Source organism: Lathamus discolor, chromosome 10 (assembly GCF_037157495.1).
Source record: "Lathamus discolor isolate bLatDis1 chromosome 10, bLatDis1.hap1, whole genome shotgun sequence".
Lineage (NCBI taxonomy): Eukaryota > Metazoa > Chordata > Aves > Psittaciformes > Psittacidae > Lathamus > Lathamus discolor.
Window position 1 is genome coordinate 16,521,588 of NC_088893.1, and position 16,652 is coordinate 16,538,239.

At 39.5% G+C, this 16,652-nt stretch overlaps 1 protein-coding gene across 3 annotated transcripts; it reads left to right on the plus strand.

The window, feature by feature from the left end:
- Positions 1-4,625: 4,625 nt before the first annotated feature.
- On the plus strand, positions 4,626-15,698 carry CLK4 (CDC like kinase 4). Of its 3 annotated transcripts, none has more exons than XM_065690418.1 (14): positions 4,626-4,789; positions 6,838-6,897; positions 7,555-7,712; positions 8,703-8,928; positions 10,096-10,186; positions 10,583-10,649; positions 12,088-12,204; positions 12,294-12,460; positions 12,560-12,654; positions 13,631-13,760; positions 14,081-14,163; positions 14,651-14,730; positions 15,179-15,266; positions 15,350-15,698. In XM_065690418.1, exons 2-14 carry the CDS (start codon positions 6,844-6,846, stop codon positions 15,485-15,487), a joined length of 1,494 nt encoding a protein of 497 aa, XP_065546490.1. In that variant the 5' UTR covers positions 4,626-4,789; positions 6,838-6,843; the 3' UTR covers positions 15,488-15,698. The 3 variants fall into 3 exon arrangements, with proteins under 3 accessions (XP_065546490.1, XP_065546489.1, XP_065546491.1); XM_065690417.1 differs by having other exon boundaries at positions 4,626-4,776; XM_065690419.1 differs by lacking the exons at positions 4,626-4,789; positions 6,838-6,897; positions 7,555-7,712; positions 10,096-10,186 and having other exon boundaries at positions 8,915-8,928.
- Positions 15,699-16,652: the final 954 nt, after the last annotated feature.

The window sequence follows — 16,652 nt, forward strand, 5'->3', positions numbered from 1 at the left end:
TTGTGTCCACTTCAGTGCTTCTCTCCTCATCCTTGCACATTCAGAACGTTGTACTGCACGTACACTGCAAGGAAGAGACAAATTCTCTTAGTTCCATAGTATTTTCACAAATGGGAGTCATAGACTCAAAACTTCATAATGAGAGGAAAAAGCTGAGACTGGGCCTGAGTATTTTTATCCTGTTCCTATAAAACTCCACGGTAGAACTGATGTTTAAATGTGTTTATTATTTGTATTGCAGTAAACTGAGAGCTTCTACAGAGATAAGGGATCCAAAACAGACATAACGTACATGCTTGCTTCAAGTAGCTTAATTTTGTTTTAATAAAGAAGGAAGAGGCTCAGAGGTAAAACTCATGTGGGTGTAAGTGTTGGAGTTTCCTTCATGTAACATTAGGTGTCTGCACCACATTGCTTCTTGTGAGTATGGTACTCCTGTTTAGCACAGCCTGGCCCTGCCTGCTGTTACCCAGTGTGTACTTTCACTCTACGTAAGTAATGACACTGACTCCAAAGCTTGCAGAACTGTGATGTGCAACTTCCTTCCTCAGCACAGTGTTCCTACTCACGGCATCAGAGCTCTTGCCAAAATGGACTGTTAAGCCATCTGGCTGAATTTCCTGTAAACTGTGGCTTATTCAGGCTTCCCTGTGTCAAGCCCCCAAGATTTTATTAGGCCAAAACATTTCAATCCTCACAAGGCTCAGCTGTGCCACAAACAGGCAGTGAAAAAAATTCAAGTTTAAACAGTCCCTGTGAACCTTGTAGTAGAATGGAATGGATCAGGTTAGTTCAGCCTGAGGTGATCCCAGCTGGACAATCACACCATGTATAAAAACACTGGAGAGAAAACTTTACCTTGCCTGAGTGACACTCTGCCAGTCCTTTAAGGCACGGTGTTCTGACTGCCCTTCATAATACAGTGTACAAACATGCCAAGGGCAGTGTGGCCTGTTCCAGCCTGGTACCGGTCATACCTCACAGGGAACCATTGTGTTTGGCCACAGCTTCTCACCAATGCATGTGTGGATGAACACAGGTGCCCATGCTCATACAAGGTTTCTGGGTCACTGCTTTTCTAAGAAATAGTCCAATAAGTCACTAACAAGGAAAATGTGTCCCTGAGCCATAACTGTATTTTGTTCTTCCTGACCTGGCTGGATATTTGCATGTTTCTATTCGAGTGCATAACCTGCAAAAAAAGAAACAAAACCCTAACCTGTTTTAAAATGAATCCTTTACAAAAATAAACTTTCATGGAGTGGAAATAGTGTCAGTGGGTTCTCGCTTTGCATTTCTGCTGGTCCACTAATCCGAGCTCCCTTGATCAGTAGTTATAGTTTATATTTTCCCTGATACATCTCAGAAATGCTCTTGGTGTTTTTTCCATCCCATTCAGTCCCTTATGAACAGAGAGTATTGTCATTACTCTGTCCCTGAGCTCCCAAGCAAAGCTATAGCTGGTACCACCCATTGAGGGGAATCTATGAAATTGTCTCCATCAGTACAAAACCCAAACCATGGAACTGTAGAAATCCATAAACAGCTAAAAGCAAAGCACAACTGTTCATCAACTGGTCTCTGACGCTAACCAGACGGAGGAAAAACAAAACCAATACAGTTTTAATTAAGAGAAAGCAAGCACAGCACTAGAAGTACTGGAAGCCAGGAATTTTTGGCTCTGCCTTTGAGTCTTTCTGAGGCTTTGGGCAAGGCAGACAACCCCTGCTTTAAATTTTGTATCTGAACAATGAGGAAACCAAATGAGATTTACATCTCCTGAATAGCTGCTCTGAGGATGGATCACCTCCTGTTGTAAAGCATTTGAAAGAGGGACCATCCAAAAATTGCATTTGGAAGCAAATGTTTTGAATGCAGCTTTTCATACATGCACAAATGTGTCTCACCAGGATAATTACATTGAATTGTAGCATATTCTGCTGTACAAAGCAATCTAAACCATAGCTGCGTTGTGTGTTACTCTCTCAAGTTGTGCATACATTTGGTGTTGTAAAGTCTAATTAAACAAGGAAATGCCTCATATAAACAAAAGTAAATACCATAAGGGTTGACAGCAGAAGTAGCTGTAACTACACTCAAATGAGTTTCCTTCCCAGTTTTGTAAATTTGTCTAATTTGATTCTTTACCATTAGCGTATTCCTATCTTAAGAATTACCATTTCTAGAGGGGCTGTTGCTTTGTTTCCACTACATAATCCAGTCATGGCCAGTGGATTTCTCCTGATTTTATCCTTCTCTAAGACACCATTTAAATTCCAGCTGACATTCTTCTACTGCTGGGTCTCCACTGCCACCTCCTGAACAGGAAGGAAAATTAACTTCTTTCACTGCTGCTTTTCCTTTCAATGTCTTTTCCTTTTCAATGTTTTCCTTTCAATGTTTTTCCTTTCAAAAATCCTATCGTATTTTTGAAAGCACTTTGTTCAGCACAAAGAGCAACAGCTGAAACCACTTTACAATCTGTCCGTAGCGGCTACTTTCTATCAAATCTGTTGTAAGGCTTTTGCTTCAGAGTGAATTTCTTTAGTTCACTTCATGTATGTTTGATGTGAAGGTGGTACAACCTTTATACACCACTTCTTCAGACAGGTTCAAAACGAGAAACTAATTGTTCTTAACTTGTGACAGATTTGTTCCTCTATCAACTGTCAGCTGAAAACCTCTGACTGAAAGCAACAGTTTTTTACTAGCTCCCATTCATTGTATATTCATAATGGACAGTAGTTATTTCCACCCCTTTTACTCCAGGCTGAAGATCCTTCTTCCTGACAGGAGAGAATCAAAACACCCTCGAATAAGAATTTTCCTGCTTCAAGGTAGTCAGTTCTGGTTAAGTCTTTTCAGCATTAGCTTATTTTTTTCCCATTAAATGGGACTTTCCCAAAGGGTCAGGTCAACGGGTTATTTGTGTATGTTCACAACACTTCTGCATACAGATTCCCATGTACATGCTCACTGTCTGTGTATACAGTTTTATTCGTCTACCTTTTATCTGCTGCTTGCAGAGAATTCCTCAGGCAGGGTCTACATCAGTGGATACTGGGAAAACTTGATTCTTTGCAGATGTTATTACTATTATATGAATAATAACCAATCATTTACACGCTAAATGAGAAATAGTAAACCACTGGCACCAAAGCTGCACTGGGCATTGAGAGATTTGGTATAAGGACTCTGAGGAAAGAGGTTTTCTAAAACCATGTGGCTATAAAGAGCTCCCTATTAGTTTCTCTTCTAAAAACACCCAAACTAATGTAACCCAACAAGAGAAACAGGATTTTCACTCTAGTGCAAACAATGTTTAAATTCTTAAGCTCACTGGCAAACAAATTTTAATTAAAATTTTAAAACCATAAAAACAAATGTGTCTTCATCTTAGTACTATGTGCTAAAAACTTTGGGGGACTGACGTTAAAAAGACACCGGCATTGTTAGATAAAAGGGACACTATGCCTTAGATATTCTGGGTTTTGTCTCAGTTGTAAAATTTTGCTGTATTCAAGGTAAAACTTGCTAAAATTATTCTGGGAGTCACTGAGTTTGGGAATGCTTCAATTTATCTACCAGCCTTCAGAGATCTGCAGTTTTCCCCAGGTAAAACATTGTGAGTTCATACATTTGAAGCTTGTGTGTCAGTTCCACCTTCCCCTCATTTTGGGTTTGCTTTTCGTTACTAAGATCTTTAAATTTACTTTATCTCTTTGGGCTTATTCAATTCTCTGAATGATTGCTACAGTAATAATATTATTCCACTGAAGAGGACTGCATCAATTCCACTATGTAGTACTACATTAATTAAGACCTGTGACACCAGGAGTTTGGTTTTCTTGGATCAAGGAAGTTATTTGCTGTGCTGGAAGCACATAGCTGAGCTTGATTCACCACAGTACGTTTCTAAGGGTATGAACCAGGAATGGCACCAGCAGCATAACCCACAGGCAGGCAGGCAGGCAGCCCAGCCACCACTGTGCTCTCTCTGGGCCTGTCCCAGAACCAGAAAACATGGCTTTGTTTGCACTCTGCAATGCACATCCTCTCTTTTTAGTGCTCAGAGCAATTCCTCACGGCAGTGAGGGCAGGTTCAAGTGGCTGACTTGGACAGGGCATCGATTCGACACGGTTTATACCGTACAGCGTGTTAGCATCACTCAGGACTGGCTCCTCGGGGCCTTAACCTGTGACCTGATCTTAACCATCATGAGCACAAAGCAAGGCCTAACAGCGGAACCAACCTGGGCACCAAACCACTTAAATGAAGCGCTGGGTGAGTTTATGAAGAGGAATTAATTACAGGTGTGACTTCCGGGCTGCTCCACACACCTGGTGCTGCTCAGCACCACAGGAGGGCTGCCCTGCAGGTCTGTGGTAGCCTCTGAACCTGATCCCCTACATGAATTTGGCTCCTCGCCCTACACGGCCACAGTTCGTTTGGAGCTGCCTCGGAGAGGCGAGCGGCCAAAGCCCAAGACCAGGCCCGGGCCTCCGCTCTGAGTCTCTCAGAGCGGCCGCCATGACAACCGCGGTCGCTACGCCTCAGGGGCGGAGCCTCTTCTCCTCCCAGCCCCACTAGGGGGCGGCCTTTGTTCTACGTCAGCCTGACGTCCTCTGCGTCTGACAGCACGTCGCACCGGAGCCGGGAGAGAGACGGAGAGGGAGGAGAGGAGGAAGCAGTTTCTCGGCGGTCGGGCGCGGCCGCCATTTTGTTTGTGCGCGCAAGGAGGACACGGGGCTCGGTCCCTCGCGTTTGTGTCAGCTGTAAGTGGCGGAGGTGAATCTTCTCCCTGCGGCTCTTCGCGTTTAACTTTCTCCTCTCTTTTTCTTCCGTTTCTGGGGGGGGAGCAAAGCAGCGGGAAAGCGGAGGCGGCTTGGAGGGTTGGTGAGGGGAGGCCGCTTGCGTTGTCTCTGCGGCCTGGGGGCCATAAGCATAGAGCCCTGAGTGAGGGGTTGGTGGAGGAGGTGTTAAGGTGGGGTAAGGGTTCTCGGTAGCGAAGCCCCCGATGAGGTCTTCCGTGGCGGAGAGGACCTCTGGGGAGGCGTGGAGGGGGCTTGGAGCGGGCAGAGCTGCGTTGGGCACGGTCGGGGTGGGGGCTGTGCGGGTCAGTTATGCAGCGCGGCCTACACAGAGGCGTCCAGCGCCTGCCTAGATGGCGGCGGAGACGAGGCCTTCCTCCCCTTCCCCCACCCGCGGCACCAGGGGCCTCTCGAGGCCGGTAGAAAACACCCATAACCCCAGTCCGGGGCCACGAAGTCCATTTCCACACCGACGGCCGTGATATCTTATGTAGGGCCTGCGCGTCTGTACCCCAGGCGCTTAGATCGGCCTGGCCTGGTGGCCTTTAGTCATCTCGGAGGAATAAAACCTTTTGAGTTCCTCCAGTTCGTACGGCCTGCCAAGTTTTCTGCGAGAGGCATCTAGAAATTGCTGTGGAAGCAGATTATGGTAGGGCTTTTGTGACGTTCCTGAGGGGCTTTACGTATGGATCTTTTACAAAAGGTCCGCGGCTCCTAATTGAGAAACCTCGTGGCAAAATGTGGGAATGAAAACGGCCTGTGATATTGATTAGGACCGTATGTTATAGGAATGCATATGTTTATGTTCGCTGCCAGTATTACATAAGTCTTCGGTGCATAAATTTACAGGGAGTGCATAATAGTAAAAAATTTTTAAGGTGGCTCCTACTTTAAAATGTGACGACTTTGGTTTTGCACAGACCAGTTAACAGTTTCGCCCTCATTTGCATTTAGTTGGCTCCTTTAGGGACAGAATTTGCAACTTCTATCTTTATTCCAGTGTACTCTGTACACTTGAGTGTCGTGAAGTTAGTCTTCAGCTAAACCTAGTTCTAGTGTCAGATATCCATCTTTCCACCCCCAAGCTCTCTTCTGCAGAACACTTTGATGATTTAATTTAGGTATTTGTCCGGTTTAAAGCCTTAGTGCAGCCTGCCTTCAGCCGAATCGTGAAGGACAAAAGGCAATCATAAGTAAAATCCTCAACTAACCTATAATTGTGTGTGGGGAGCTGAGTGCATGTGAGGAGCTCTTCACCTCAAAAGTAGAATAACTGAAACCTGGGTATGCTGCATAATTTGAGTTATGTAGGTTGAAAATAGAGGAAAATGGCTTTGGAGCTGTATAAGAAAAAAATTTAGGGATACAAATGAAACAGTAATGGGTTTTAATTTTGTCTTCCTCCAGGCATTTTTGTGTGGCATTTGATTTTTATTTTTATTTTATTAAATTTATTGTTTTTATTGCTTCTTAATGTATCATAAGGGGATAAAAAATTTTTAAGACCTACATTGTGACTCACCTGAGGGGTGTACCAGTCACCTATTTTTGCACAGTTTGCCACGTTGTTTGCATTATATTTCTATTTTAAAAACAGATTTATGTTAAGAAACATTGGTGCAGGTGTCTCATGGTCTTTTTTTAACTACCAGCCTGTCACAGGTACTACACAAGTATTAGAAAACCTCTTTTTCAAAACAGCCTTGCCATTGCCATGTTCTGAAAGCTTCCATTGTACCTTCAGTTGGTAATAGAGGAAACCAGTAGTTCTGCATAAATTTACACAATAAGAAATGTAATTTAGAAACAAACGTCGCACTAAAAAAATTCCTAATTATAGTGTCCAGTGACTGTAGAAACTTTTACTTGTGTTAGTTCGTTCTTCAGAATATACTGAAACAGATATGTAAGCTTTTTCTTACTTTCAAAAAACTCCTGCCAAAGAAGAGTAACAAATAATGGTTGGTTTTGTTATACTCTTAATTTTACAGCTCTGTATTTACTTACTTTTTTTTTTCATTTCAGTTGTGCATGTACCTGTTTGAACAGAGAATTCCTGCATATAGCATCCAGCAACAGAAGCTGGTGGGTTTTTGTCTTTAGTGAATCAGCTGAACTGTAAAACACCCACGTACTTGTGTGTTAGCAGGGTTCAAAAATCATGGCTTAGCTCGCAGTACTCCAGATTCTGTGTTAATATAACAGAGTTACTGTGATTGTTGCTAGAACTTTAAAAAGTGTCTGTTTAACAGTGAGTGATCTGTAAGCAGATTTCTGAGAGAAGTTTTTAGACTGATAGTACATACTTCCAGGTAGTAACTTAGATACAGCATCATGTGAATCCAGGTGTTGTTGGAGAGGATGTTTTAAGAGTAAGGTCTCTCTCCAGCAGAAGGTGAAGGAAATGATTCTGTTTAGTCACTTGAGAGTTTATTTAAAACAGGCTTTAATGACATGTTTGAAGCTATTCAGTGAAGATGAGTTGGCCTATTTAATCTTGATTTGAGTTTTGTAACAGTGTGTCAGTGTTAGGAATACTACATCTACTTGCCAAACCAAAATCATACGTGGGGGAAACTCAGAAAAAGACTTACTTGAGGAAATGGTTCTTTATAGTTCTGTCATATTTAATCCAACTACTGTAGTTTATGTACTGTATAGTACAGTTGATATACTCGCATTTACAAATACCAGTTTAATGTTTTGTTTTTTGTGTTGTTTTCTTGACACATTTTTTTCCAGTGGCAGATGCGGCATTCAAAACAATCCCATTGTCCCGAATGGGAGGACAGAAAGAGCTGGGATCAAAGGAAGCACAGCAGCAGCCGGAAGCGCAGGAAAAGGTCCCAGAGCAGTGGACGAGAAAGCAAGCACTATAAACCAAATCACATTTCAGAAAGGTATAAGACTCTGGATTGAGTAGCACTAATGTTTCTTATTGTGCCTAAAATAGATACATTTTCAAGATAAGAGTTTTTGAGTGCCTAGAGTTGGCAGTTCCTTAGCGTTTGGTTCACTTAAGACTAGAGATAGTTGGTTTTGTAACCACAGTACCTGAACCACAGAATAGATATTCTTTAATAAAACAAGTAAATGTTCCTAGTTTGTTTCACTGCTGTCAGTTAGGTATCGATATTGAATATATCCAGTATTAAATTTCAAGTAAAAACTGTGCCTGTTCATTTACTTAACGTGAACAAAAGGGAGATAAGGTTTGTTTAATCATTTAATACAATGGTAAGTACAAGTTTTTCTTACTAATTTGGAGGTGGTTTGCTTTTTCTCCCATACTGCTTTCACTGGAAAGATGCGTTTTCCTATTGTGTTTTTTTCATTGATAAGATTCCATGGAATTCTTTTAAGAGCTCTTTGCCTCAGTGGCTTTCTTAAAGGTTATTTTTCTGTGCAGAATATCCTTGTTCCAGATACTCAGGTTTTTAATGTTTACTCCAGAGCACTAAGAACAGTTCTACTTCTTCCAGTCTCCAGGTTTTATTTTTAACACTTTGAAAGCATAGAAGGAGATTATGGCTGTACAAAGAGTGTTTTATCCTATGACTTTGGAGATTGTAATGGAGTTCCTTAGTATATTTTAGGAAGTGTTGCTTCTTCTGGAGTCCAAGTTCCTTGCTTATTGTGCAAACTATACGCTGTGGACATGGTATATTGTTCATGTGGATGGCTGCTATGTATTTGAGACTGACAATATTGTTAGACTCCTAATAAAGTAACATCAAAAGCTTCATGATTTTTGGGGAGGGAGTCAATTAGAAAACATTTTTGGTGTAAAGTCAGATACTATTTAACTCTGTAACTCGGCTCAAGTCACTTATCTTGTTGGAACCTCAAGTTTTGGAAGTGGAGAACATTCACTTAAAATATATTTTCAGTCATTATTTGGACGATAGAGCCATAAATGAAAGAGACCATCATGACCGGAGATATGTTGAGGAATACAGAAATGACTTCTGTGAAGTATATGACCACAGGCATTATCACAGAGACTATGAAAAGAGTCACCATCATCACTATAGCAAATCCTCTGGTCGGAGCAGGAAAAGTAGTCATAAAAGGAAGCATAAGAGACACCATTGCTCCAGTCACCAGTCGCATTCGGTATGAGTAATTTTTAACTTTATTATTAATGAATTAGCGGTAACGGACTTCTTAAGTGAGTGTTAGAGCTACAGTTCCTGATCACAGTGTTTTAAGAAATATTATTTAAAAGGAATGTGTAGTTGAGTCCATTTGTGAGCACATGCGTATGTTCTTAGTTGAGAAGTTTGAATCAGTGTTGGGTTGGAGGGTGGGATTATCATCAGTACTAGTTATACACTGGGATTAATCTGAAAAATGCTGTTTCAAAGTTGAAGACAGGTAACTATCCTATTTCAGAGTACAATTGTCAACTTTTGAGTTTTAGAACATAGTGAATTATGTTATTTCTGGTAGACTGAGGTGCCATCCATCCTGTTACTGAAAGTAATTGAAGTGACATGCCTTTTTAATGTTAGCTTAATTGGAAGTATGAAAGGTGCATGTCTGGTAAATCAATAAGAACAATTCTACACCTGATTCCAGCTAACTTTGATAAGCCATGTTCCTGGCCAGTGGCCGTTAATGTGTTACTGAAGATGGGATAAGTTTGCTGCTTGCCTTCTTTGAAGGCATGCTCTCTGAATTTCTCGTTATTGACGTGTTGCCCAGTGATGCATCTTCAGCTCCATGTGTTTTCTGTCCCATTTCTGCAATAGAAACAGCAAATTGTGTTGGATTATACAATGCAAATTAAGGACTTCAGAGTAATTTTTCTTCTCTCTAAACATGAGGGAAGTAAAATTACTTGGTAGTTTTTTATATTTAGATTACATGAAGTGTATGTTCTAATAATAGAAACATTTCACCTGACTGTAAGCTTAGATATGTAAATAAATGCTGTTTTTTGCTATTTGCTAGCAGAGTATTAGTAATAGCGATGTTGCAGTCTTAATCTGTCTTCAATTAAGCCACTGTTTGAAAAACAAAATTGTGTTGTTTTTTTCTGTTGCTTTTATCACTTTAAGTATTTATCTGAAAATCTGTTCCTTGCCATGTTTTTCTTCTGTAACATAAACTGTGCCCTGTGAATTTCTGGGGACTGAATTTGAAATTGCTCCTGCCAACTGTTCGTGGCCTGGTGTGTAACTGAATGCCTGAATATCTCCCCGCTGAATGAATTGCGTATTCTGCCCTGAATTCACTCTGATATATTGATTGGCTGGACGATCTTGGTGCCGTTTCCAGAAGAGTCACCGAAGGAAAAGATCCAGGAGTGTAGAGGATGATGAGGAGGGTCACCTGATCTGTGAAAGTGGAGACGTTCTAAGAGCAAGATGTATAGAACATTTTTCAACACTTTTAAAAAACTTTTCAGCAAAAAATCTGTTTAGTATAGTATGTCAGAGGAGGGGGGCTAAAGAAATCTTCATTGCTCTTTTGTTCTGTTTTTTTTTGTGCTTTTTTGTTTTTTTGCATATCTTCTTTTCTATAGAATTTAAATACTGTGTTCAAAAAGTTCCAATTAGTAAATGAATCTTGAGATTAGAACAAGAGATAGGTATTTTTTTTTTGCTAACTTTTTCATGACACCTGTTCCACTAAGATAATGCATTCAGATGCTGAGATTTAAAGTAATTATGCTTTTGTAATGGCACATTTTTAAATCTACATTAATAATGTTTGTTGTTGTTGAAGTAGTTTTATAATTCTAACTTGTGTTTGTTCTTTGTAGATGAAATTGTTGCGACTTTAGGAGAAGGAGCTTTTGGAAAAGTAGTGGAGTGTATAGATCATGATATGTAAGTATTGGTTATCTCTATAAGGGGATCTCATAACAAAAGATGCTTCTTAGCTCAGAAATGAAGGCTCAGAGATGTTTTCCCTGAAGGAAAGTTGCAATTCAAATGAAGTGTTGCAGTATATTTAAGAAGGAAATTGTTTTGTTTCTGAGAGCTACCTTGTAAGCTTTTTTAAGGCTCTTCAGTCATCTCTTCCAATACTGTAAATGTTTTTTGTTTCTACTGTTGCTCTTTGTAAGGCTTATAACAATACTTCTCCCCTCCCCCCAAACTGTGTAACCACATGGTGCAAACCGCTAATTCCTAAGATGTCAGCTGCTCTTTTTGAAGAGGGAGAACTATGTTTTGCTTCATCATGTTTTTCTGTTAGTTCTACAAGTGCTGTTGCCATAACTAGAGAATGTGAGGATATATGAAGAGTTTAGAATTGATTTGGGAGACTGAACTTCAGAAGATTTTGCAGTGAGATGCTGCAAAAGTATTTTTGGTTCTTAGTGACAGCAGGCTCCTGAAAGCAGTTGTTTGGAATTGGTTGAGCTGTAAATTTCTTTCCTCAGTCCCTATAGTCAGTATTATCCTTTGAAGTTTTTCTGAATGCACAGTACTGCAGTATCCAGTCATTTGTTGATGGAGTGGTTATTTCCATCTGATGGCATGTTTGGTGGAGGAGAAGAAAATTACTTTATTTCCACTTCTGTATGTACTAGAAGTTTTAAGTAGTTAGTAAAAGTCATTGTTTTAGCCATGTGTTATATATCTGCAGTTCTCTGACATGGTTCTAATGTTTTTTTTCCCTCTGTCTTTGGTTGGTTGGTCTGTCATTTCACAACTTAAGTGTTCAGGAGCTTGAGATCCTGTTGTAAGGACAGACAGTGTTCTCAAGTCCTTAGAATCTAAATAGTTCTACAGAGACATTTAAAGATTGAGAGTGAATTGAATAGAATGAACTATGTATATCTGTGTTCCATTTAATTAATAGACTTATTGTTTGAATGTTACACTGAGTGCAGTTTAGTTTTCACTGGTACAAAATACTCAATCTCAACTTCAGAATTGATTCAGTTCCCCTGGTTCCATAGGAGTACTGGAAAAGAGCCACAACAAGTTGTGCAAGTTGCAGAAAAAAATCTCACATTTTTTCAGTACTTACCTCAAATGAGAACTTTGATACATTCATCAGTAATCTTGTGGCTGGATTCTTCATGTTTATTCTACCTTAGATAAGAAGACTATGTAGTTAAAGTAGCATATACTATCAGTATTTGACAAAGGAAAGATTGATACTGCATTTCTTTGTAAAAGCAGTTCTAGTTGAGTGCAGTGTGCTTCAGTTAGATTCCCCTAATCCAACTCATAATTCTCTCTGACCTTTAGTCTTCCTGGGTTGTAGGTATTTAACAGTAATTGACTTCTTGTGATGATTTCCTTTCTTTTGAAGGAGAGGAATGCACGTAGCAGTTAAAATTGTGAAAAATGTTGGTAGATACCGAGAGGCAGCCCGTTCAGAAATACAGGTGTTGGAACACTTGAACACCATGGATCCAAGCAGCACTTTGTAAGTATGAAATTAGAATACTCAGCATACTAAGAATTTGTAGAAGATAATTATTTCATAAATTGACTTTTCTTTTTATTCTTTTTAAGCCGCTGTGTCCAAATGTTGGAATGGTTTGATCACCATGGCCATGTTTGTATTGTATTTGAGTTACTGGGACTTAGTACTTACGACTTTATTAAGGAAAACAGCTTTCTGCCGTTTCATATTAATGACATCAGAAATATGGCTTATCAGATTTGCCAGTCTATTAACTGTAAGTAGAACTCAAAACTCTTATCAAATGTATTTGATGTTTGTTTTCCTTTAGGAAATAATGTATTAATTTTGGAATACTGTTCTTTTTTCCTTGTAGTTTTACACCATAATAAACTAACTCATACAGATTTAAAACCTGAGAACATCTTGTTTGTGGAGTCTGATTACATAGTGAAGTACAATGCCAAAATGGTAAGTTTGTTCTTAATTTCTCCCAACTTGAATTGGGCTACTTCTGTCTTCATCTGAACTTCTCTAAAAAACGTGTAGAAATGTTGAGTGATAGAGTTTGTTCTCCTGCAGTTTGGGGGGTTTTGTGCTCTTTGAGATGTGCTGTATTTCTGCTTTTCATCTGGTCACTACAGTTAAGTTCTTTGCTGTTTAATGAAGGTCTGGCATTCATAGGGAGCATTGTGTTAGTGGCTTTGAATTCAGCCAGGTTTTTTTCCTTCATATTTCTTAAGCCATTTGATGTCAGATCTTCCTTTCTATGCGATTACCCTGGAAGCTGAAGTTCCTGTCAGTTTTGCAGTTCTTGACTTAACAGCTAACATGAATTTTCTGTTTGTCATCAACATGTGATACTTACTGTTGGGTAGTGTTACAGTTGGCACAGGCCCTAAATAGGACTGCTCTGACCAGTGTCTTGTAAATCTAAGAAAACACTAAGACACAGTGTTAGGGTGAGAACTTGTCTGCACAAATCGTTTTGAGCACTGTCAGGAATTAAAGTTCATGTTGCTCTTGTTTTGAAGTATAAAAACTCAAGAGACAGAAAAACAGCATGGACTTCATTGCCTCTAGGCTATGCATAAGGCTTGATTTTATTTTCTGATTTTAGAGCTAAAATTATATAAATGAGGGTACGCACCAAAGGGCAGAAAAAGGCAGGACAGAGAGAACAGCTAACTGAAGTTAACTTCAAGGTTAACAATAGAGGAAAGGAGTTTTTACTCAGCTGTTTGAAGTATTGAGATTAAATCACTGTTACCAGCTCCTCCTCTTCCTTGCAGCTTGAGCTGGATAGGAGCTGATGTATTTTGAAGGAGTGTTTTACTACCTAGGTTTAATTTTTAGCATTTAATGTCAATTGGAATCTTGAAGATAATGTGATGAATAGCTTTTGGCTAAGCATGCTTTTAAATACAGCATTTTGATTTTCTTGCAGAAGCGAGATGAACGCACTTTGAAAAACACAGACATCAAAGTTGTTGATTTTGGAAGTGCAACTTTTGATGACGAACATCACAGTACTTTGGTGTCTACAAGACATTATAGAGCTCCTGAGGTTATTTTAGGTCAGTAGAGACTTTTTAACCTTCTCACAGTTACAGTTTATTCAGATGTGTTTACTCCGTAAACTGGAGTAGTTGCTCACGGTTCTGGTAATTCAGTCATCTCTCATGGGTGGTGGTGTTGGAATTCTTGAGAGTAAACAGTAAAAACTCAAAACAGAAGTCCAGACATGTTCCTTTACCCACTTACTCCCACCAAGGTTTGGGGAGAGGTATGGAGAGGGGGAAATAGGCATCAGTAAATGCATGGAACCAGGGCATGTGCTTTGTGGATTACAGGTTTTGAGAATATATTAAACAGTAAAACTTTGCCTATTTTGCAGCGCTGGGATGGTCACAGCCTTGTGATGTTTGGAGTATTGGTTGCATTCTAATTGAGTATTACCTGGGATTTACGGTGTTCCAGGTATGTGCATAGAGTTAAACTGAATGTTTTTGTTAGACTCCTGATTTTGATTGTTTAATGACATGTACTTAACTATTACTGTAAAAGGCATAACCTTACAGGCTTTTAAAGGTTTATATAGATAAGATTTTAAAAACAGCAGGCATCTATGAAGATGTGATGTCTTGGATATATCCTTCAGACTGTTTAAGATGATCTGTTTTGGCTTTCTGGATGATAAAGCATGTATAGAATCTGAAGATAATGCTAGAATTAAGAGTAAAGAAAACAAACTCATACAAAACTTGGTTTACGAACTCTGTTGTTCAGGAGACAACTGTAGAATGTGCTGTATAACAAGTTGCATTGCATAATCTATTTGTAATAATCTAAGGCATTCATGTATAAAGATACTGTGATAGTATTCTGGTGAACAACTTGCTTTTAGATGACTTGTTACCTGAGAGTAGAAATGGTGTTAAATGCATTTATTGCTTTTTCCATGCAGACACATGATAGTAAAGAGCACTTGGCTATGATGGAAAGAATACTAGGGCCTCTGCCAGCTCACATGATCAAGAAATCCAGGTAAGCTATTACAGAAGTAGGTTTCCTAATACTTAATTATTCAAAGAGAAGTCTTAAAGTTTTCATTGTTAGCTATGTGATTCTAAAGATCAACAAAGAGACTTCCAGGCTTCTTTTTACCTCTTACTCTATTGCAAGAAATTGGTCAGATTTAGGTGAACTAAATAGCTGACGGTAGTCCTCTCTACTGGTTTTAGTCTTAAGTGCTGCTCTTTAAAGACATTTGGGAATGTTCAGTAGAACACCTGAAAGCATCCATCTCTTGTTTTCTAAATAATCTGACAATGGTAACATAAACAACAGCTGTGAATAAATAAAGAAATATTAGGTACCAAATGCAAAGGGGTGTGCAGGAAAACTTCCATAGTGTTTCAGAACTTCTGAGAAAAGCATCTGCCTTCACTTAGTACATTCGCATTATCTTAACATGACTTCCCTTGTTCTGCAGGAAGCATTATTTCCACCATGACCAGTTGGACTGGGATGAGCACAGCTCTGCAGGACGCTACGTTAGGAGACGCTGTAAGCCTTTAAAGGTAGGAGACAACACTTTCATTACTTTGTTAGATTCATGGTTGTGAAAGATGTCTTTAAAATATTTCCCTTTATTTTCTTTCAGGAATTCATGCATTGCCAAGACACAGATCATCAGAGACTCTTTGACCTTGTTCGCAGGATGCTGGAATACGATCCAGCCAAAAGAATTACTCTTGATGAAGCTTTGCAGCATCCTTTTTTCGAACCATTAAATAAGTAAATTCAAAAATCTTTTATGCTTCTTCAAGGAGATTTCCTAGACTGTGTCAGTCAACAGAGGTTGCATGAAACTTTTGTAAGCGTTAAATTATTTTGTACAGTTAAGTCTGTAAATAATGCCATATGTTTTGTATAACTGTTAACGTTTACCTTGTTGAGCAGTTGTAGTCTTATGGGTAAGTGAAAAATAAAAGTAATTTTCATTTTTAAAAGCTTTTCTCTCTGAAGCTGTAACTCCTCTCCCTTTGTGGATGGGGTTTGTTAAACATCTGACTTCAGGTGAGGAGTCTGTGCTAGTTCTGAAACATTCAGTAATTTGAGCTATCTTCCATTTAATCATAGAGAAAAGATTTGAGGGGCTGAGTCTATCTAATCATGCTGTATAGTATGTTGTGATAGCATTCTGAAATACTGGTTGTGTGTATTCTCAGTAGGGATCTCTTCTGTGGGTCACCTTCTGTCAAAGAGCCTGTGTTGCTCTGGCTAATTTGTCTCTGGAAGCTTGTCAGTGCTTTCAGTGTTAAGTATTTATAGGCAATTTTTTGTCAAGGTCTGAAAAGTAACATTTCGTATTTTCAATTTTGTTTTAATTCATTAAAGATGAGCAATTTAATGAAGAGTTTTAGAGGAGTTGTACTGCCCCTGGAGAAAAATGCAGAGAAATAACTATGCCACAGACTGTCACATTATCTAGGCCCTTCTCCTGCAGTAGTAACAAGATGATTCCGAAGTCTTGGCAACGGAGAGACACTGTCATTGGGCTGGAAGTAGGAAGGAGGGGGACACATTCAGCTGTGACTCCTGAACTCAGGTGTCAAGTTGAGAAGGGAACTTGCTTTCTAAGCCACTTTGACACAGTTTGGTAGTTTTTGCTTTTCCGCGTTCAAATTGATGCTTTCCTAGTCTTGCTCAGCGCTTGTAATCCATTTGACATGTAGGGTTGGCTTGCTGAGCAGGAGGGAAGCTTCTAGGGTTTGTTCAGGCTGGCTGTACGTACAGTAAGTTTTGGCAATTTATTTTCAGTCCTGACTTCACTATGTAAGTCTTTCTGAAGGGAGGAAACACTAAATTGTTTCAGCTCCACAGGAGTCTTGGCTTCAGGTTTTGTGCTTGCTAAGTCTTGATGTGGGGTAAGATTTTAAGCTGATGTTCTTGTTTCACTGATG